General features: G+C 47.2%; 1 protein-coding gene across 8 annotated transcripts in view; it reads left to right on the top strand.

Annotated features, from left to right (window-relative positions):
* Ano4 (anoctamin 4) overlaps positions 1-23398 on the top strand; it is a 275001-nt gene extending 251603 nt beyond the window's left edge. For 6 of the 8 annotated variants that reach the window (XM_033763868.1, XM_033763866.1, XM_033763864.1 and 3 more), the window contains 6 exons: positions 3685-3837; positions 4649-4796; positions 11682-11801; positions 15126-15231; positions 17018-17213; positions 19586-20375. In XM_033763868.1, coding sequence (XP_033619759.1) covers positions 3685-3837; positions 4649-4796; positions 11682-11801; positions 15126-15231; positions 17018-17209 — 719 coding nt within the window. In that variant the 3' untranslated portion in view covers positions 17210-17213; positions 19586-20375. The other 2 variants (XM_033763863.1, XM_033763862.1) reach the window with 2 other exon arrangements.
* Positions 23399-23428: the final 30 nt, after the last annotated feature.

A 23428-nucleotide genomic window follows, 5' to 3' on the forward strand; every position in this document is an offset into this window, starting at 1 on the left:
CAGGGATGCACTGGTGTTTATTCATCTGCTCTACTGGTGAGATGTTTGGGTTGTTTCCAGGTTTGAGCCCTTCGAATAACAGCACTTTGAACATTTTTCTACATATATTTTTTATTGGTGGTGGTCTCGTTGTTTTGTTTGTGATACCAGTGATTGAACCCAGGGCCTTTGCACTGAGCTACAACTCTGACTTTGTTTGTTTTTGTTTTTTTTTTTTTTTGAGACAGGGTTTTATTGTCACTAAATTTTCAATAATATATACATATTTCTATCCAGTGTGTAGGAATGGAGTTACTAGGCCATAAGATGTGTGTTTGTTCATCTGCTGTAGAAAATTGCACACAATCTTTAGTTCTGTATACTAACTAAAAGTGGGTAGGGTGTCTTTAAATTGTGGTCATTCTAGTTGATGTATGGTAATGTTTTATCATAGTTTTTCTTGGTTTGTGTACAACTAGTAATATTCCTTACATATTTAAAACAATTCACCAGCTGAGTCAGCTGGACTGAATTTTCTTTGTGGGAAGGGTTTACATTGTATCTTTAGTAGATGTTGGACTATTGAGATTTTATTTTTGTTCTAGTGCCTATTTTGTAAAATTGTCTTATACTTGTGTTTTTCAATAAATTTGTCCATTATATCTAAATCTTCAAATTTAATGGCATGAAATTGTTTCTAATTTACCTTATTAATGTTAATGGACATAAAGCCTATTGCAATGTCCACTGTTTTACTCATAATTTCATAGCTTGTGTTTGCTTTTCTTTTCTCTTTAACCTCTGGGTAGAAGTTTATTAATCTTTTCAAAACCAACCAGATTCCGTTAACATTTGCTTTCTAGTTCATTAATTTCTGCTTTCATCCTTATTTCCTTTCTGTACTTCCTTCTGACTTAATTTTCTCTTCTTTTTCCAACATCTTGAGGTGGAAGCTTAAGTCACAGATTTTTTACTTTTGCTACCTTCTGGTATAAGAGTAAAGAAAGAACACGGAAAGGCACTAGTGGATGAGATGATGCCTGGGAAAGCGTACATGGAAAGGAAGCACGTCCGTGTACTTCAGTGTAAAGCAATCCAAAAGATGAGCTTAATCTGTAGACTTAAAGATGACATCTCAAACACGTGAGCTGAAAAGGGCAAAATTGGGAAGAGCAGAGTCACTGACATTAGAGACACTCGAGTGCGATTTGCTGAGATGGGTGTGGGTGTGTGCACGAACAGGTGAGCCCGAAGGGTGCCTGCCTGGTGCACGGCAGTGGCTCCTCCCGGGAAGGGCGAGGGGCCCCCTCAGCAGAAGAAAGACGGGGGAACTGAGCTTCATCTCTGAATTTCAGTCATTTTAAAACCGTGTGCAGCACGTGTGACAAAGTGACCCCGAGACTTATTGGTGATTCTTCCATGGGTATGAGGAAGTTTGTTGCCCAATTCTCTGTGCTATTTAATACTTTAAAGTTTTCCAAATTCTTTAGGTTTTTATTTCGTCATCGGTCCATGTTCGCACCACATAATTTTTACATCCCTTCTGTAGAGCTGGCACAGGCACACGACACATCCTTATTCCTTTTTCCATCTCTTTTCCCTCCCCTTCCCCCATCTCCTGATCCCCTTCCCCTTTGAGAAAGATCTATCTCCCTACTTCCTGTTATCTATTTTTATTGTACTCTGTGTTTCTCTTTTGGGTCTCATATAAGCGAGGCCATGCAATATTTAAGCTCGGACTTATTTCACTTAATACAGTGACCTCCAGAAGTATCCATTTCCCTACAGATACCTCAAGTTTATCCTTCTGTGCGCTGTGATAAACCTCGTCCCTGGACCACACTGAGAAAACAGCAGGCAGGGATGTGAGTTCAAGACCAGGAATGTCCAGGTTCCACCTGTGCTATGTGAAAGCAATCACTTTGTTCAGACACACAAATACGAAAAATGAGCTAAACACATTTTCTTTTTCCTTTTCATCTTGCCAATGTTTTCATTATAAACGCAGCCATCACACCCAGTTGCTTAGTGGTCGTAAGAATTACCTCTGCCGGTTTTGTTTCCACCTGATAGGCTTGCTTTGCTTTGTTTTGCTTTTCCTCCTTGTCATTATGTAGCAGTCACTGAACCACTTTGTGTGTTGTTTCCACACACGTAGTGAATAGAAACACGAAGAGTTTGCCATTCCCACCTTCAGGAAGCCTAATGCAATGGAGAAAAAAGACAGCCATAGAGTGAAGACAGAGTTTGTCCCGAGGTGGTCAGGAGTTGGGGGAGGCATAGAGGAGACAGTACTATCAGAAGGCTCCAGAAGAGGGCGCGTTTGAGCTTGCCTTGGAAGAGGAGCATTTCATCAGTGTTTCTACAGAAACTCCTGCCTGAGTGAAACCAGAAGTCTAGTAAAGGCTTGCTCTGGGCAATGGTGAGTGTTTGGGCCTGAGCCTTGGAAGATCGTGTAAAATTAAATTTCTGAGATCCTTGAATGGCGTGGTGGTTTGGCATTTATTCTAGAGAGAGTGAGGACTACTGAACCATTTTGGGTCCAGAGGTGAAGAGTGGTGGGTGGGCCTGAACTGACATTTTATTTACACCGACAACGAGGAGAAAGTGAACTTCAGAGGCAGAGAGCCAGATAGGAAATCAGCGCTGAACTGAAGTAGGACAGTGGAGAAGAGAGAAACGAGAGGTACTTCTGAAGGGCTAATTGATGGGACTTGGAAACTAACGGTTCTGAAGGCGCAGGTCCCCCAGACCTTGTTTTTTGTGAGAGAGGAGTGAAGGGGCGAGGGACATGGAAGGAGAAGCGCTCTGTCGGAGCTTTGTATCATCAGAATGGCTCGTTACTGCCCGTGTTAACGCTGATCGCTTGGGCAAGGTGGTTTCTGGCGGGTTTTCCAGTGTGCAGATGCTGTTCTTCCCATTGTAATGAATAAGTACCACGGGGAACACACAGTGCTGTTAACACGCAGATACCTACTTTTCCCCAAGGTTCCTCCCTTCTAATTTTAGCACTTTTCACGGATCCTTACCTGCGGCAATATTACTGTGATATTTACTGGCGGTTTTCCCTTTCATCCTTCCTTGTATGCTTATGAATGGAAAGTCCACCGTGAGGAAGGAGCTGCCCCTCTCCCCATTTCCCTGTTATTCAGTGTTATCTGTCTATTTTTATATCACTGCTCATATCGGTGCGGGTTTAGCTCAGTCTTTCGGTTATAATCCGAGGCTCTCATTGTTGATTTTCTTGCGCAGTTATCCCAGCTGTGGCCATGAGGGGTGGGCGTCCGTCTGTCCTCTCCGCCTTCACACACGTCCCCAGAACTCTCGAGCTCTTTCTTACTTCCTGGCATCGTGAAACATTCCAGGCTCACCTGGTGCTTTGCCACCGCACTCTGGAATGAGACTCCCCACCAAGGAGCCCTGGCAGCATTTCCCCGTTGGACAACGGCAATCAGAAAACAGCGTCCAGTCCTCAGTTGCTGGCTGGGGCTCGCTGTTCCCAGAACACCACTGCTGCCGGCCCAGGAAGGCGCCCCTTGCACCCTGTCCCTGCCTCCTTTCTGCAGGAGGTGTCTCCTGGGCTTCTGTATCAGAAGTTTAAAACATATGACTTCAAGCAGCAGCATGTGTAGATGATTACCTTTTTGAAAATAGCAACTCTGGAGAAACCGACTTTTCTGTTCTCTTTCCTTTTTAATTCTATAGTTCTCCAGTTTGGATTCACAACCATCTTTGTGGCAGCTTTTCCCCTAGCACCACTCCTGGCCTTACTGAATAACATAATTGAAATTCGACTTGACGCTTACAAATTTGTCACACAGTGGAGGAGACCTCTAGCTTCAAGGGCCAAAGACATAGGTAAGTGGGATTTGGATCTGTTTTTTACAAGATTTTAAGCCGTCTTGTGGGTAAAACTTAAGACAACATCACCTTTGAGTTTCTCCTGTAGTCCCCGTGTAAGATAACCAATTTTTGCAACAAATAATTATATTTTAAAATTATGCTAGGCAAGAAATAAAGCTGCCCATTTGGAAATTTGTAATTTCCAGTGCTGGAGGGATTTGTGCCTCGATTGATTTCACTGTTGTTATTTCTAAGACTTTAGAATGGGAAGACTCGATTTCCTATCACCTTTTGAAACAGATCTCCCATTTTGCTTCGCTTCGTTTTGCATTTTCCTGAATGTGCTCCTGATTCACACGAAGCGTAAGTCAGTTTTGCTAAGGACGGGGATGAGCCCTGGTCTTTGAGTGGAGCTCGTACGGTGTTCCTTCTCCCGGTGACTTACGGCCTCCCCGTGAAACGAGCCGAGAAGAGTAACGGACCCACCCACGCGCTCTAGGAGCCCCCGGTCCGGTCCGGTGGCAGCTCCAGGTCGCTGGGCTTTGTCCCCAACGGCGTCTGGCGGCCTTGCCGCTGACCGGCGCTCTCAGAGTGCCGCGTGAGCCTGGCCGTTCGGCCGTGTGCGTCCTGGCGCTGCCACGGCACCCGCTCCGGTGCCAGCCTGCTCGGAGGCGCACGTTCTTACTCCTGCTGGCAAGGGTCGGTTCTTGGAAAGAAACACATGACCCGTGGAAAAGACCGAGGGAAACGAGCAGCCCTGGTTGTTTCCATTCTTATTAGCGCTGCTGTTGTCTGTGGGTCTAAGTCCACGCTTGTGTCTGAACAGGAATCTGGTATGGGATTCTGGAAGGCATCGGAATCCTCTCCGTCATCACAAATGCGTTCGTCATCGCCATCACGTCGGACTTCATCCCTCGCCTGGTGTATGCGTACAAGTACGGGCCTTGCGCGGGCCAAGGAGAAGCTGGGCAGAAGTAAGTTTCCTGTAAGCCGCTGCTCCGTGTTGGGCACCGAGCGAAAAGCCCTTGCGCTGGGCTTTACAGCTCTTAAGCCAAGCCGAGAAGGCCTGTAGTCAGGGAGGCGAATTCACACTTTCAGCCTGAAATGTACTGCGTGCTTGGGGACCAGACAAGTCACACAGGTTTTAGATGGAACTCAGTGTGAGAGCAGCAGTTAGATTGTGTGTGTGTGTGCACGTGCACTATTCACGCGCACTACAAATTCAGAAATATGTAGAACGCTGAAGCGGTGTGAGAAGCGGTGACTGATCTGGTTTACAGTGACGGCACTGCCATGAGCTTGCAGAGAACACTTACTGGTGGCAGGTGTGCCGTTATATGCGGATGCCTCAAACTTTATGTGAGAAAATGCAACCGTGCGCCCTAATACCACGCAGGTGTTCAGTAAGTATCTGTGAAATGTGTGAGCGGGTGATTTTTTTTCCAGCTACCAACCTGAGAGGGCCTGCCTTTCCTAAGTTAAAGTGGGGTACAATCCTGTGTCCCCAAGCCCAGGGCACTGTGCAGGATAAAATCCTGTGTGACATGATACCCTGTCACCTACCTTTCATTTCTGTGTCTTGGGAAAAAAGACAGGAAATCTTAACTTGCTTTAAAAATCCCTCACGGCAAAACAATAATGTATCTCTGATTGGAGGATCTGGGCGTGTGAGGCTTAGGGTGCAGTGGTGGTCGAGACGTCCTGTCACGTCCCTGCTGCCTGAGCAGCCCTGCCTGGGGCTGGCTCTCCGAGCCGCTGTCAGGGGACAGGCTCACGGAGCGCGGCGCCACCATGTCAACGGGTGCAGTGAAGCAAGCCCTGCCCATACCCAGTCTCATTACTGACCCCGAGGGAGCACCGCGGGACAGAGAGGACTGCAGATGTGCTGAAACTCACACTCCGGCAAGCGGAAGGCGCCTCCTTGAGGTGCTTCACCGCCACAGCCAGGACTGTTACACAGATCACCTAGCCGCTGGGAGTGAGAATCCAGCACCTTGTGAGGGAAGTTTAACTGAGACTTCAGTGATCCCACCCGAGCATTCCTTTCTGATTGCAACTGTGGTCAGTATTCTCTGCTCATCTTAGCCTTTAAAAGGCTTAAAAGCTACTTTCCTGAGAGCCACTTCCATAGATGTTTTGCATTTGATTCTCACAAACAGCCCTGGGAGTGGACCTGCAGTATTATCCCCATCTGTGGGGAGGAGGAGATTGAGTGGGGTAAACCCAGAATCCACACAGCTGTTGGAGCCCGGAAGGAGGGCAAGCCACGTCCCCAGGGCGCTCTGCACCCAGCGCAGACCTCCGGCGGCGGTCAGGGACTGTCGGGCTCGGAGGTCAGCACCCTGGGCTCTGAGCCTCAAGGCTGCTTTGATTCTTTCCCGATTCCAGTTATGGTGCAAGCAGCCTTTTTAGGGAACTAAAAAATAAAGCGGGAACATTTCTGCACACTCGATACCAAATCAAAGCTTCAGAACCTTGGCGGCCTGCTAGGTTTAAGATGAGGTTTGTGGCGATTAAAATATATCTAATAGCCTCATTAATTCTGTTTTATGAGGCTCTTTGAGGTGTTTATTTTCTTCATAAACCTTTCTCCCACTTAAGAGCCCTCAGCCACTTTCAACTGATACATCTGCCTTTCAGATTTTCCTCCATTTGTCATTTTTCTTGTTTTCAAATTGTCATATTTATGTGTGTGATTCTTCAATGAATCTTATTTTCTGCCCCGGTAGCAGTTCTGTTACTTTGCAGAGTTCTTTTCTGGTTTAGTTTGTTTGTTTGATTTGTTTTCAAATGCAGAAAGGCTTTAGAAATGAGTGAACTTGTAGAATAGTAGCATTGCCAATTCCTCGGAGGTCATTGGCCTTTGGAGTAGGATGTGCAGTTGTAGGCAAACCCTACTTAGGATCGATATTGGAAACGCCATCTTTCAAACCCATCACCTGGCCCTGACCAGAGTTCTGGGTCACGCCGGCGCCTCCTCCTGACTGTCCCTGCAGCCCCCCTGGCTTCTCCGTGACTGAGAATCCCACATGCAGTCTGCCTCGCTCGTCCTGGCCGTTATGTGCATTCTGTCCCGAGAAGGCTGTGAGCCGCTTGAGACGCAGGGCCACGTCTCTCCCACCCAGGCGTCCTGTGCACAACACTGTTGCTCTTGCAGGTGCCCAGCACCAGGTTCCCTGAGGCGTGCTGTGGGCAGCACCCGCATTTTCCAGCCCAATCTGAAAATTAAAGAAGTGGCTGAGGCAGTGTCCTCTCCGTGCTGGCGCACCGGACTGTTCACGTGATCTTATCTTTCTTGGAGCACATTCCTTCTCTCCTGCTGTAGCTCCGCCGGGTGATTCCTGGGTCTCAGCCTGCTCTTTGTCTGCAGAACAAGGTCGCCTCTTCTTTAGAAATGAGCTTAGGACATAGACCAGACGTCAACAGACAAGAATGGTGAAATACCCTTGGAGATGTGCCCTGTGCAGTTACTCTCCCTATCAAAATTTCAATTTTAATAGACAAAAGATTTTTCCAATCTGCACAGATAACCAGTTTGATCCCCCCACCCTTGAATATAATAAACTCATTACTTCTTAGCAGGAAGACACAGGCTGGAGTTTTTTGGAACATTCTGTAAGGATACTGATTTCCCAGAGAGCAATGATATCATAAAGAGTTAGAGCCTTGTTCAAGGACCTGTGCGTGAATCTTCCCCAGACTAGGCACAAATATCTTACTTAATGAATAATAAATAACATGTTTGTATGTACTCTGAATCACTGAAATAGGGTGACAAACATCACTGCTTGCAAAGTGACAATTTAAAAAATAAAGTTGACAGCTGGGTGTGGTGACGTGTGCCTAGTATTCCAGCGCTCTGAAAGGCTGAGGCAGGCAGATCCCAAATTCAAGGCCAGCCTGTCCAACTTAACAAGACCCTGGCCTCAGAATAAAAAATAAGAAGGGTTGTGGATGTAGCTCAGTTCAAAGTCCTTGGGTCCAACCCCAGAACCATAAAAAAGGAAATAAAATAATAATAAATAAAGCTTACTGAGCAGAGGCCCTCCTGTGGTTCATATTAAAATAATAATAAATAAAGCTTACTGAGCAGAGGCCCTCCTCAGTGGTTCATATTTAACACTTTTTTTTTTTTTGGTACCAGGGATCAAACTCAGGACCTTGTGCTTGCCAGGCGGACACAGCACCACTGAGCTACATCCCTGGCCCTTGATACTTTTATTGCAACAATTCAGAAGTCCGCTTTTTTCTTTCCTCATCCATTAGCCTGGAAATCTTTATCCTATATTTGACTTTAAATGTATAAACCCAGCCGGGTATAGTGGCGCACGCCTGTAATCCCAGCACTCGGGAGACTGAGGCAGGAGGTTTGCTGTGAGTTTGAGTCCAGCCTGGGCTACATAGTGAGTTGCAGAGCAGTCTGAACTACATAGTGAGACCCTGTCTCAAAAAATTTTTTAAAATGCATAAACCCAATCTTATTTCCATTAGTCGCTGTTGTTGTTTTCGCCTTTGATTCCTTTCCCCAGGCTATTGACAAGACAGTATTTAAAAACTCAAAGGCAAATTTGGTGACATAATTTAAAGACATCCTACAGTGAGTTGGATCTGAAATCCACCGTCTCAGAAGTTACTTCCAGTCTAAAACTGGTAACAGTGATCACTGTTCCCTCTCTCTCTCTCTCTCTCTCTCTCTCTCTCTTTCTCTTCTGTGTAAAGGATTAGAAACAATAAGTAATAAAAACCTTTTAAAATCAAAACACTTAAATGAATGTGATAGTCCCAGAAGTTACTTGAGATAAATATATTTCCTGATCCAAATAATATTACTCTTACATAAGACATTTTCTAAATCTCGTTTCTTGAAGATACACCTTCAGGGACCATCTGCCAGCCCTTTTAAAATGACTTTAAAATTTCAAGTTTGGGACCCGGGCTTAAGCTCAGTGGCTCCATGCCTGCTTGGCAAGCTCAAAGTCCTGAGTTCAATCCCCGGTACCACCAAAAAAAAAATCCTTCCTTTGCCTCATAGTTTCCCCCTCATTTCTCCCTGATCATCAGGGCAGGCGTCTTCCCTCCGTGTCCCTGGGATCTGAGAGTAGGTCCATAGAGCTTTGTCGCTAAGCCAAGTGACAGAGCTGGGATCTGCTGCTGTTTGTGCCCCCCCCCGTTGTGACAATAGGTCAGCTCATAGAGCTTTGTCGCTAAGCCAAGTGACAGAGCTGGGATCTGCTGCTGTTTGTGCCCCCCCCCCGTTGTGACAATAGGTCAGTGGGTGGACATTCATTCTCCTGACCAGTAAATTATGGGAAATCCCATTTCCCCAAACCTGTGGTGTGATGCTCCAAGAGCCAGGATTCTACCGTGACAAACAGAACGAGAGGAACCCTAGCAGTCAGTGCTCCTCCTCTGCTATGGAAAGGACGTAGCTAGCTAGCTAGGCCTTCATATATTGGTCCGTACTTAATACTTATCCAGGAGGTGTAATGCCCATTGAGCCATGCTGGTCACATGGAAGACCTGAGAACCAGGGTCACAGAGCTGTCCTCTGGCGGGTCTCGTGCCTGAAGCAGGCACCTTATGTGAATTTAGACTCTGTCAGTGGAGTTTTTAGACAGGGCAGCCAGTGGACAGCAGCTGAGGTCCAATGAAAGCCTGGGGCTGCAGTGGCGTGAAAATTGCAGTTTGATGCCGGCTCTCCGGCTGGGTTGCAGAGCACCTCTCCCCGCTGCTCTGCTCCTGACAGGTTTCGCCCGCTCCTGCCTGTCACTGGCACTGGTGGGACAGGCGCCAGCCCTCATGGTGCTGCCTTGCGCTCTGCCAAGCTCCAGATGGTCTGCGGCATGGATTTTGGAGCTGTGTCCTGGGTTATCCTCTCCCGGGCAGGAACAAGGGCTGCAGCCTGCTACACACCCGCCCTCCCTCTGCCTGGCCTGGGGGGGACCTGAGCGTGGGTCCCTGGCTCTGTTCATTTTTCAGATTTCTTTTTTTTTTAAGGCCACGGTACATCCCCAGGATCTGTGTCGAGCACAACAGAAGTCCTGTGCTCTCAGAACAGTTTGTGCCATCATTTTGGCTTACCATTCAGCTCAGAATCCACACATCAAAGGCACAGAGGAGGAGAGTCCGAGGCTATGATTTATTCATTCAGCCAGTGATTATTTATTCCCTTCCTGCTAGATGGAGAAATAAATAAAGTGAGAAATCCCCACTCACATTTACCTCCTGAGGCTTGGTGCTCTACCGCACGCTGTGAAAGTGTCATTAGTCCCACAGTGACCTTACGAAGCGGCATCTCTGTAACATGAAGGAGTTGCTTAGGCCCGGGGGTTGGGGCTTATTGGCAGAGTATTTGCCCAGCAAATTCAAGGCTCTGGGTTTGATCCCCAAAACCACCAAAGGGAAAAAGTTATATAACCTGCCAGGGTTATGGGTTAGAAAACACCAGGTTTAAGATTTAATCCCAAAACATGGGCTTTTAGTGTTATAATACCCTTCCTCCGGGACAGGGTGAAAGTCAGCTCTGCAGAAGCTGTGTCTCTGAGAGTGAGCGATTGTGTTGTTTCCGGCCCATTCGAGACGGTGCTCTGGATAGAAAACACGGTTTAAATACAAACATTAAAAAAAAAAAACCCCAGAAGTGCTAAGTGCATGTGAAGTTATTTCACTGAGTGGATCACACTTACAAATCGCTCTTTAAATCACACCATATAAAAGATTTCCGAGTGTTGTTATCAGACTTTTAGAAAGTGCTGTTTATTGAATAGACATGTTGATAGAGTAGATGCTAGGATCATTGATTCTGTTTACCGCTCAATTTAGAAGGATCAGTAGGGTCTCTGACATTTTAGTTTTCCTCCAGTGAAATCGATTGAAATCCATGTTACTGGGCTGGGGATTTAGCTCAGTGGTGCCGCCGCCTGCCTCGCAAGCTCAAGGTCCCGAGTTTGATCCCTGGTACCAAAACAAAGTAATTAATCAATTAATTTTAAAAAAGAAATCCATGTTACTGCATTCCTACACAGCATGGGACTCTGTAAGGTTGTAGTATCCAAAAATAGCTAAGAAATCTGTTCTGCTCCCCAAAAACTACAGTCCAAAGGAGAATAGGAAATAGGCAGATAGATGCAGCGTTTTACAAAAGGGAGAGAAACCAACAGATAAGGGGGGGGGGATAAAAAAGGAATTAAGATGTGTATGTTTATGTACCAACTCCTCACAAGGAATGCAATCCTTATGTACAGCAAACGTGCACCAATGAAAAAGTAACAAATAAATACAGAGAATGAGGACAGATGTGGCCACCTTCGGTAGACGCTGTGTAATAAGACAGCAGCAGCACCTCGGAGACAGAAGGGAGTGAGTCTGTCTGACTGGGGGGACCAAGGAGTCTTTCTAGGTGGGGTGGTGCTTCCCTGACCATTGAAAGCTGGGAACCATTTCCTCTTGTAAAGAAAGGAGTAGGAAATTCCGGCAGAAGGGACGAGCTGAGCAGAGACAAGAAAGCACACGTGGCAGTCCCAGTGCCGCGCAAGTCAGCCTGAGATGTGAGTTGAGGGGGGTCATAGGCCCACAGTCATATCAGGCATTCACATGTGTGTGTCTGTGTCATAGTGAAAGGGACCGAGGTGTCCCTGTAACTTATGCCTACCATGCAGGGCTGTCTTTCACTTATTTCACCAAAGCACCGATGGGGGAAGTGACGTTCTGGGTGACAGCGGTGCACAGAAAGACCTAGGGATCCTCAGCGCCTCCCAGCTAAGTCCCTGCCACCAGGCAAGGGCTGCTGGGAAGTGGTCTTAGGGAACTGCGCAGAGAAGGCGCTCAGCATCCCAGATACAGACTGTGCTCTCTGGCAGGTGCATGGTTGGCTATGTGAATGCCAGCTTGTCCGTGTTCCGAATTTCTGACTTTGAGAACCGGTCGGAGCCGGAATCGGATGGCAGCGAGTTCTCCGGGACGCCTCTCAAGTACTGCAGGTAAGAGCGGGACTCAAGCATGGCTCTGCCTGGCCCCAACAGCACCTGAAGCTTGCCTGGGTTTAAAGCAGTGGGCCTCAGCCTTGGCTGGGGGTCATAATGGTCAGGGGATTTTTAAACTTTGTCCTGTTCGGGCAACCCCAGTGAACCAAGACCGAATCCAGGCATCAGTATGGTTCAGGAACCCCAGGTACAAGTCGACAGCTCCTGGTTTAAAGGGAAAAACCTAAAAATGACCTGACCGGATGAGGCTCAAGGAGTCGGGCAATCTGAGTGACAGATGCCCTCGACATGTGCCCTGGTCCTGTTCCTCCCTCTTACCTTACTGTCCAGCATTGTCTTTCTGAGTGCTCAGCAACTCAGAGACAAGCGAGGTCCCAGATGGTGCAGGACCTACTCCTGTACCCTCTACACCATGTTCCTGACCTTGGTCTGTCTCCTGCTGAGAGGAAATCAAACTTGCCTCTGGATGGCCCCTCCTGTGTGAAGGAGAGCTTTGCGGCCCTAATATCTGCCAGGAGCTGCCACTGTATTTAATACCCACATCCGCCTCCCAAGGTGGGCAATCATATCCCATCCAGCAGATAAAACCATTCACCAAATGCTCAATGACATTACTAGTGTACAACTATTGAAATCAAATTCAAATGCATCTTTTCTCTCAATATTTGATGGTGGAAGTACTGGAGGCTTTCCCATCAGCATTGTACGCTCCCTTGTCACAGAAGCATGAGGAGGACAACCATTGGGTCCCAGGCCCTTTGACAAGGGACCCTGGTAACCAGCCCCTGCAGCTCCTCTGTCTCAGAAAGGGAAGCAGAGGACAAATGTGGTCATAGATTTCTCTAAAGCACAGCAGGACTTGAGGCAGAATTGAAGGTTCCAGCTTCCATCAGTGTCCTTGTAAGTGGCTTCAGTCGGAAAAGTGCCAAAAGAATGCAAGGATAGTTGGATCCCATGTGCTGTGCTGGTGGGAAGGGTGCTCCAGAGTCTCAGCACAGTGCTTTCTGGCACTAGTACACAATGCCCATGGCTAGGAGCTTTCAGCTTTCTGAAAAGATCTCTCTTTAACTCCTAGCAACTTGCTGTAAAAGATCAGCATCGCCCATTTTCCTTCCTTTTCCTATGTTTTTTTCAGAGGGCACAGAACAGAAACTAGATGTCTGACCCTACAGAGGCTCAGATTTATCCACTTAGTCCCGGGCTAAGAGTGGGGTCTAGTGAGCAGAGGTTGGTTGGGGGCGTGAGGACAAGCGATGCTACTGACCACTTAGACAGTGGAGGTGCGCGCACCCAGGGCTGTTTCTACAGTAGCCAAGGGATGTGTTTTCTTTGTACAAGTGCCAGAGATCAGGCAGCCAGTCAGCTTGCAAATAAACAGCACATCAAAAGCAAGGAAATGGGGCTGGGCGTGGCAGGTCCTGGTCTCATTCCCTAGGACCCCAAATGTTGCATGTGCATGATCCTTTCCACTTCTCTACCTAATGGAAGAGTCCAGTGGGGTGAGGGGCAGGCTAGAGCACAAATTGAGAGCGTTGGCAACAATCATTGGACACCCTATCGAAGACCAAGAGTCCAACATCTTAGAGGAAGGTGAGATGGACAGGCTGTAACATTACTGATAGGGAAAACTGATCCCTGCAAAAGAATTCTCAGCTGCAGTGAACACCTTATTCTTAAAAACTTATGGAGTAAATAAAGATGACTGGAACTAGTCTGAGGTCTCTCCTATTATAAATATACCGTGTGTAATAACCAGCCATATGTACAATAAAAGCATATTATTTTCTTCTATTTATCTGGACTAGATCTAAAATGATAAAGATGAGCAAAGGAATTATGTTTATCATAATTTCAGAAAACACAGTTCCTGTTGACTCACTAGCTGTCTTCTGCAAAAAGTGAACAAAGGTTAGAATGATCCTTGCAAACTTTGAGCACCGGATAAAATTCTCCCTAAATTCTCGCATAGTTCATGGACTGATTATGATGACAGAAAAAGATTTTATGGCCATAATAGAACCGTGTCTTAGAGGATTGCCCAATCCTCATCCCCGCAGAGAGAACCAGAGGTTGGATTCATTCTAAATCTCAGGACCAGAGATATTAATCGTAAATATCATTCTAATGATGAAATAATGATGATCCATTCTTACCACACATCCATAGATGCTAATGACCATGAAGATGATGACTTGGATGGTGGTAATGCTGTCAACTTGTGTTTTGTAGTCCTGAATACATTTCAGGGCTCCTTGTAGGTAATTATTCTGTCTCTCATATGCAAATCAGCACTGACCTTGAGGTTAGATGCTACACTAGATGAGAACCTGAATGATCAGAACTTGTATTTGGATCTGAGAACTTGATGTATGTACCCAGCAAAGATATGTGAGTTGCCAGTACAGTATTTCCATATCATCCTAAGTTTCTGGGACAATGAAAAGAGCACTGGGTTCAAATTCCACAGCAACCTTCTGACACAGAGGAGTCACTTTTCAGTTTTCCCACCTGTGGCACTGTTGGTGGTCATGGTAAGCATAAAATGGAGTCACGTGAATCAAAGTTCCTAAAACAGTGCCTGCACTCAAGTAAGTGCTCAGCAAACATCTGTAGAACGTGACGCTGACTCAACAGTTGGCATCAAGGAGAAGGCACTAGGAAGGCTTCTTTAGTGTCAGGTGGCAGAAATCCATTGGAAACAAACTTAAGCAAACGAAATGTACTGGGGGCTGGGGATTTAGCTCAGTGGCACCATGCCTGCCCTGAAAGGACCTGAGTTCAATCCCTAGTACAAAAGAAAAGAAAGAAATGTATTGGTTCTGGCAACCAGAACAGCCAGGGAATGATATGAACTCTAGGAAAAAGTGAATCCCAACACTGAACCAGTGTCAGCCTGATGCCTCCACCTCTTGGTAGCCCTCGTTCTGAGGTCCTCTCCCTTGTTCTCCAACACATTCTCTCTCTCCCTCCAATTTGGCAATGGCCACCAGCAGTGCTAGCCTTTTACCTTCTGGGGGCTGATGGAAGTTCATCAGCAATCTGTCAGGCATCCTGGCCACGGGTCTCATGGATCAGGTCTGGCTCGTCTTTGGAGCTGAGTTCAGGGAGGGAGCTGTGGCCAAGCCCTGTGGAAGAGTCTCCAAAGGAAAAGAGCTGTGCCGTTACCAGAAGAAGAAATGCAGGACAAAGCAATGGCTCTCTGGTATAGTGAAACCTTCCAAACTTTGTTCCCATGATGCAGACTCCCTAGTGGGAATGGAAGAACTCTGAGGATTAGAAAAATTCTAGCTTGGCCTACAGCATTCTCCTGTGTATTTACAGATACCGAGACTACCGTGACTCTCCTCACGCACTCGTGCCGTATGGCTACACACTGCAGTTCTGGCATGTCCTGGCAGCCCGACTTGCTTTCATCATTGTGTTTGAGGTAAAGCCCCACAACTGATTCCCTTCTTTCCTTTGACGTGACTGAGTCACTAGGAGTAATGAGTGAGGATTAATGTTGAGCGCTTTCACTGTTATTTCCTATTTCCGGAAGTACCAGATCATATGATGTAATCTCTTCTGTGTCTTCTTTTTCTTTTCCTTAGTTGAAAAATTTGAGTTTTGGGGAACCTAAAGATATAGGAAGATGAGAAAGTGGGAGGCGAAGGGGAAAAGTAAAAAGGATCAAGATACGATATGTACATGAACCAGTACCACCATGAATGTATTTATATCACAAGCACATGCAGATAAAGAGGGAAGGAAAAAAGACATATTTGAAAATCTGTTATTGAGTGTTAATGAACAAGTCAGGAATCACTGGTCCCAATATTGTAGTTTTCCCATTCCCTCTCCCCAAGATACTGGTCCCTCCTGTCTGTGATGTGCTTTTCACAGGACCTTCAAGGTGATTCTCATGTGGGTGTTCAAGGACCATAATTCAGAAAACATGGAAGTGGATATTGCAAGGTTGCCTCTGGTTGTGTATTATCGTGGCATTACTTACTTTGAAGCACACAGTGGGTATTCATTGCCTAAGACTCAAAAACAACTTACAAAGTAAAATCCACCTAGCAGCTGCCTATATATGTGTCATTAAAAATAGATCCTATTTCCTTTCTTTTAGAAAACTGCCAGGAAATAGCTTGCATTTCTGTAACTCATCATAGATGTAAATCTTCTCTTGTCACTTGGATTGGAGCTGGGTTAATGCAAGCGAAGATGTCTCTTGGCTTGTGCCAGAAGTCTCTTAAAATTCTCTGAGAGTTTTCAGTCACTGCTTTTGCCTTCATTCCAAGGAACTAAGAGAAGACAACATTAAACTGCTCTTCCCTGGAAATTAGCTTACTAATGACTTGGTGCCTTTTACAGAAATATTTTTAATCAAACACTGCATTAAATTTTTTCAGACAAAAAGGCTTCATTAAGTTATTATTGGGCTTTTCAAATAGAACCTCCCATTTACTGTCAATGTGCTATTTTTAACTACTAGAAAACACAAGAAATGCACAGAAAAGCCTCTTAAATGGCAGCCATGTGCCACCTGTATTACATTAAATAAAACAAATAATACTCGATCTCACTGAACATGAGTTTATCTTTATTAAATACTTTAGAATTGTAAGGGTCTTCACATTGTGATCCGGTGCTCTGTTGGTCACCAGCATAGAGATGAATTGAAGTGACCGTGATTCTAGAGGTCACGGTATTTGTATTTCAGGTAAAGAATGTGTAGCGGTTTACCAAAAAGAAAACATTTCTCCCCAAAATGACTGTTCTCTGAGGCCCACTGATAATTCATACGATAAAGATTTGTAAAGCACTTGGCGATCTGGAAAGCATTTTGAAAGACTTTCTTATAATTTTCCCAGCGATACCCGTTTTACAGACGAGAGCACTGGGGCTCAGGACAGTTGAGGGCCTCGCTCTCAGGAAGATGCGGGTCCTCAGAAGCAGGAGCGTCTGCTACGCTGAAGTTCTCAGCTGCGTTTTCTGGTTGCACAGTGCAGGTCCCCACGGGTCTCCTCCGAATTTTCTGGCCACCCCTTGCTCACTTTCGCACACCTTGTCTTCCTCTTCCCCGGATGTACCATGGACCCTGTTGGGTCTTCGCCTCCCCGCCCAACTCCCCTCACACCCTAGAGGCTCCACGTCCCCTCGCCAGCCCCCCAAGTTCCTTGGCGAATGATGGCGACAGACCTGACTGTGTTCTCCTCTGGTCTTTTCAGCACCTCGTGTTTTGCATAAAGCACCTCATTTCCTATCTGATCCCCGACCTCCCAAAAGACCTAAGGGATCGAATGAGAAGAGAGAAGTACCTGATTCAGGAGATGATGTATGAGGCCGAGCTTGAGCGCCTCCAGAGGGAACGGAAGGAGAGGAAGAAGAACGGAAAAGCACATCACAACGAGTGGCCCTGATGAGGTGAGGGAGGTGTGCACCCGCCCAGAGCTGCCTCATGCTGGGGGCGCTGCTTTGATATCCCCAGAGCAGGGCTCCCTCTGTTCCAGCAGTAGGGACCAAAATATGTTCCTTGGAAGCTTCCAAAACCAGTTGGTGTCTTCTTTTAAAATTGCAACTTGATCTTCCCTCCCAGAGCCAGTTGGTTTCTTCTTTAATAATCGCAACTCCCTCTGGCACACACCTCCTGCCCCTCTGCCTCCCTGCCAGACTCCAGCCTGGCACAAGGTCTTCGCGAGGCAGTCCATCCAGGTACTCACTGAAATAAACCTTCCTCTCCCTCTACCCCAGCCAAGCTGCTAGGACAACCACAGTACACTGTGCCTTTTCTCTCATCAGCCTTTTATCCACACAGTGTGGCCTTCCCTCGGTCACCCTGACGTACCATCCCTCCTAACTCACTGCACAGTGAGACTTACCCCTAAGCTTCTCTGTTTAATGCCATCAGAACCACATGGACTGCAATATACTGATTTGTATTATGAACGTACCACCTTCAAATCACTGTTAGGCTCCCTCGGCATAGTTGTAAACATCTTCAGAGAAATCTCTGGATTGTAAATTTTATTCCTCCGACTAGCACAGCACTAAGTACATGATACCTAACAAACACACATTCAATCGATGAAGGTGGTGTATTATTCAGGTTTCTCATCACTGAGACACAATACTGGACACCTACACCTTAAAGGAGGATTGGGCTCATGGTTTCGGGGATTCGGTCCATGGTCAGCTGGCTCCACAGCAGAAGGGCGTGAAGGTACCAAGATGCTGAGCACCAGAGCCCAAGGTCAGACCTCCATGACCCGCCCCCCAGGCCCCAGAAGTGTGCTTTACTGAGCCCGTGTTGGCTCCCAAGCCCATCAAGCTGACACAGTTAAGCTTCACTGGTGTGGGTGGGTTAAGACTGAATGCATTGTAAGAAAACTCCATAATGTTGCCACACATCCTTTCAGAAAGTTTCAACACTTTCTCTCCAGCAAGCCAGTTATGGCTGTGTGATCTCAGAGAAGCCATAAAACTTCTCCGAGCCTTAGTTTCTTCAGTAATGATGAGCTCTCTGATCTGATACTCTGTGATTCTAATGTCATTACAACATTTATTTAGCCTTCCTTGCCCTGCAGTTTTCTCCCCCTTATGTGACTGAAAACGAGCTCTGAAGACATTTCCTAAAGTTAACAACCAAAGAAAAAATGAGATAGATATGTAAGAAAAACATAGTTTTCATTTTGCCTATAGGCTCCACTATAGCAGATATCTGCAGAGATGTTTGTTGATAAGTTAGTGAAATTGCATCAACCCAGCCCTATGTTAATAGTCTGGCAGGCTACTACAAGGTGAATCTGACTATGGAGTTGGAGGAAATAACCCAGACTCCAAGCCCACATGAGTAAGAGTGGTAGACAGGGTCGTCCTCAAGTCCAATGCTGGCTTTGGATTCACTGAAGACAAGAAATATTTTACTACTTAGGAATCTTACCATTTCCCAGGTCTGCTCTTTGGCTGTGGAACTCTGGGGAAAGTACTTAACTTTTCTGAGTCCATCTATCAGACAGAATTTATATGCACCTCAAATAAGACAGTGCACCGGGAGACATTTACTAAGCTTAAAGGGCCGCAGCATTCTGTCTGGGGTTTGTGTTATTGTTAAGCATCATGTGGCAGTTTGACTAGTTCTGTCCCTGGCTTTTCCATCCTCTGTCTGTGATCTGGCCCACACAGACTCGGTCTTTACATTTGCAAAAGTAAAGAAGTTGTACCAAGCAGTACTTCAGAGGTGTTCCGGCTTTAACCTTCCGGGTGTCTGTGATTTGGTGCCAGCCTGCAGCCCCTGCCCATTCCTGTTGCCTCCTCTCTGCTGTGGTCACTCCCTGGAGGAGAAAGGCTGACTGTCCAGACAGCCCTGGGTAGAGGGGGACGCCAATGTCACCACAGGGGTTTGCTCCTGAGAGCCCCAGTGGCCAGGAACCAAGGTGCTGCCAGGTGGCCTTGTCCACCCTTTGGGGCTGCCCTTGGCTACAAGTCAGCACCTGATAATCAGGGTTCCTTCTGGCCTCACCCTTACTGCTTATTTCCTGAAGGGGCCTTTTCTCACTTTTGCTTGAAAGCATAGCATCTGTCATTGTATTCCCACCGCAGCTGGCAGACTGTCTCACTGCTGCAGGCTGCCTTTGTGACTCAGTCTGTTGGCCTGCAAAGCCGGCCTAGCGATGTTTGCAAATCCCCACACCCCTGAGGCACGGTAAGTAACCGCCCCCGCCCGCTGCTCGCCATGTCCTTACGCCACCCGCCACCCCTTGCGCCTCCCAGCTTGATGCCTTCCTTTCTCTCGCCAGGTAACGGCTCATTCCAGGCCAAGGACCTGAGTTTTGTTTACTTCTCCTGGCTGTGCAAAAAGCACATGCAAGTGAATGACACAAAAAACGCAACCGCAGTGCATGTTGCAGACTCGTGCAGCCGCGGGCGGTCGGCGCCAGCCCAGGACCGCGGTGGAAGAGCTGCTGGGAGCCGCACTGCAGCCCCGCCCGCCACTGCTACCCACCCACAGGCCGGTCCTGACCGAGCAGCATGCACCTCGCGGGCAGTTCCATCCTCGTTTGAAAACCAAGGGGAACTTGTGTACTGGGCCTGTTTGCTACCTTTTTTTTTGCATTCTATCCCGTGTGAATTTTACAGACACTGGGCCACAAAGAGCATTTGGACACCTGGACACACATTCCTGGAATGTCATCACACGGTACTAATTCCACATCACCAAATGACACAGACAAGATCCTGTTTACAACGACTTCTTTCTTTTCCTTTCTTTATTTAATTTCTGATCTTTCTGAAGAGATGATTATCTCTGACATATCTATAGCTACATGTATGGCCATAGATGTATTTCTGTGTGTACATATGTATAGCTGTGTATTCCTACATCTGTACAAATACAGAGATATATAAAGTACATAGAAACTCCTTATGTGTAAATAGCCAGAAGGCACTGACATGAATGATGAATTTTCACTCTTAGTCATCAACATGAAGCCATGTTTAATGCTTGTATAATGTGATGCAATAAAATTTAAAATAAATTTATGCACACGAAGTATTTCCAGCTGGCTCTTCTGAAATCCTGTTGTATTTTCATCCCACAGAATCAGAGGGGTCCTCAGCAGCGTGGCAGCCTGTCGCTCCCGCACACTCCTGAGAAATTACTCCCCCTGCCGAGAGACTCTCTTCCCCTCCTTCTTAGGGTTACCGAGCAGATTAATGAGAAATCTCTATGAAGAGCTGGAGAAGTGTCCCTAGCCGCTTTGTAGAGGAATGCGAAATATCATCACCAAGATTTATAGTGCTTTTATGACTGCCTACTAGCATGCTTGCTACTTCTGGGAAGGAGGCTCTGCCTGTCTGGGGAAAGGGGTGATGTTTATTGTGATTAATCTTCCACACGGACTGCGTACTGAGTTGTCACCGTACCCCGGGCATTTGTACACTTAGAAGAATAGATTTTAAAAGTGTCTTTATTGGATGAGTGCATGCAAAAAACAATATAGCCAGCAAAATATTAGCATGTGCTCCTGATTTAACTTTTTCCCTCAATCTTGACGGTTTGAGCATTTAAGAAATAAGGCATGAATGACCTGTTTGGGGCTTGGGTTTTAGTGCAATGGTTCTGCCAGCTGCCTCGCAAGCATGAGGACCTGAGTTTGATCCCCGGTACAAAGAAGAAGAAGAAACAAACAAACAAACAAACAAAAAAAACACCTGAGCTGTTTGGATCCCTTAGAAAAGCACTGATTCTGGACACCTCGCCATTCCTTTGTGTTTGGAGTCTCCAAGCTCTCGTGTCTGGCTACTCCTACAATAGTTTAATGTCCAAATAGTTATCAAGGGAGTTAAGTCTCGGAAGTGACACTTTATGTTAGCTGATCTTCTGAAGGGAACTCCTTCCCTGTATGTACCCTGTAATTTCTAGTTTCGTCCGTGGGGGAAAGTGAAACATTCGAGCTTTGGTGACTCAGTGGCGGGCCCTGAAAAGCTACACCTGCCAACAGGCCCTGGCCACTGGGCTTTGCGCTCCCTGCTGCCTCAGAGCAGTCTCTGCTCCTCGCAGAGACGTCTTCCCTGTGCTCTGCGATTCCACACCCAGCCTCACGGCCAGGATGAGCTGGTGACTATGTCAAGAAACCCTCCTCCATCTTCCACCGACGCCCGCACAGTGAGGCCTACGCCCTGTTTTCAGGGCTTCCTTAAGGAACCGAAATGAGAGAGGCTCTGCACGGAGCATTCCCTCAGCTTAAACTCACTCTCTGTCAATACAGATTTCAACGTGAAGAAAATCTAGGACCTCAACTTCACACCATCCTCCGCCCTAGCAAAGGAGGCGAACCTGCTCCGGTCCCATCCGGTCCCATCCGGTCCCTTCCGGTCCTAAGAGCTGGTTTCTGTTTTCCCAGCCGAGACAGCGAGTCATTTCTCCAGGCTGCACATGGATGGTCAGGACTTGGATGCTCATTTTATAACCGTTTCGACAGAAAGTTAAGGAAGGCTTGCCTAATGATATTTTACTCCATTGGTCATTTTATTAGATGAGCAGAATTCAACTGAGATTCCATTATATTGCTGGGTCTGAGGAGGGCGTAAATAGCAACGTTGTTGTCCGTGGGATTCAATGCACAGCTCTACTCCGTATGTACAAACATCAGCCTTTGAGGAGGTGATCTTTAATTTCCATTAATTCCCTCTTCGCTGTTTAAAAGAAGCCGTGGTCACTCGAATGGGCCAATATCCGATATGCAAAAGAAACACTGCTAACAAGTAGAGGACGCGTTCCGTCTTTAAGGAATCATTTATATCTCGCGCGTTGCTGACTATACACTCAGCTGCTTTTTCCTACCAGTCAGCCCTGCCATCCGCTTTCGCGGTTCTCCACCGAGGTGCACTGGGACCGCGGCCCCGCCAGTGCTGCGGTAACGCGCGCCCCCGGGCTTCCGATCCCAGGGAGTCCCTTGCGTTGATTCTGCCCCAGGCGCCTGTATTCTGCGAACCACTAAGCAAATCGACACGTATAATCCAGACGGAAGGACCTCGGGGCGCCACCGCTGAGGCTCGGCTGGCTCGGTTAGAGGTGATCACTGCGGCAGAAAGGCGGGGTGCGGTTCCTGCGATCTGTCTCAGCGCCCTTGGTTAAGTCACTGGCTCAAAGCACGGTTCCGCAGCTTCTCGAGCTAGGTTTCTCGGCTTGAAACTCCTCACTGGCTCCTTACTGCCCTGTGGCTAAGATCTCCAGGTCTTTCACATGACGCGCCAGTTTGGTCTCTACCCAGTGTGCTCACCTCCTAGATCTCTGCCTTTTCTCCAAACCTGTCCTCCCCGCACCGAGATCTCTCGGCCCTCTGGTCTCCTGAACGCGCTGCTTTCCTTTGCCCCAGCCGCTCCTTCCCTCCCGGCCTTTGCTTAGCTCCGACTCTCCATCTTTCAGGCCTCAGCTCCTTCCTCTCGCTCAGGATGCCTGCGTCCCTTGCACGTCCCCCCGGTTCCACGCTGCGGTCCCTCCTGGCGCTCGTGCTGCGGGGCTCCAGGTGCAAGGCTCAGCACCTCGCTATCATCGGTTGGCGTTTTCCTTTCTCACCTTTCTTCTTCATTAGTCTACGACCCCTGTGATGGTGGAGAATCGGGCTTTTATTTATTGCAATGTCATTGACATTGATGGTTACGAATGGCTGCAGGGCCCAGCTAACTGCAACAGGCAAAAGAGATTTCCTAACACTGAATCTCAGGATCAGACACATCTAGTCAGGGCTCATGTTAAAACCCCACGCAGCTCTATAGAAGCAAGTTCCTTTTGTAATCACACGGCCAAAAACATTCTTTCTCACTCACAGTGTGCTTTGTCGGGTCCGTGCTGTTCCAGCTACTGAAGAAGCCACTAAACGGAACCAGCAAACCTCCCACCCTCCTGGAGCCGGTATTTCACTGGAGGACAGTAGGAAATAAACAGCACCATGTTTAATACTAATAGCAACTGCTTCTGCTCGGACCTGGAGTATCCCCCAAAGGCCCCAGGGTGAAAGGCTTGGCCCTCAGTCTGGCACCAGTACAAGGTCATGGGACGGTCAAGGGCGGGGAGAGCGGAGCAAGATGGCAGCGGAGGAGGAGGAGGAGGAGGAGGAGGAGGGGGAGGAAAAGGA

The sequence above is a fragment of the Fukomys damarensis genome, unplaced genomic scaffold, assembly GCF_012274545.1.
Source record: "Fukomys damarensis isolate Sample0158 unplaced genomic scaffold, DMR_v1.0_HiC HiC_scaffold_15, whole genome shotgun sequence".
In the NCBI taxonomy this organism is placed as follows: Eukaryota; Metazoa; Chordata; class Mammalia; order Rodentia; family Bathyergidae; genus Fukomys; species Fukomys damarensis.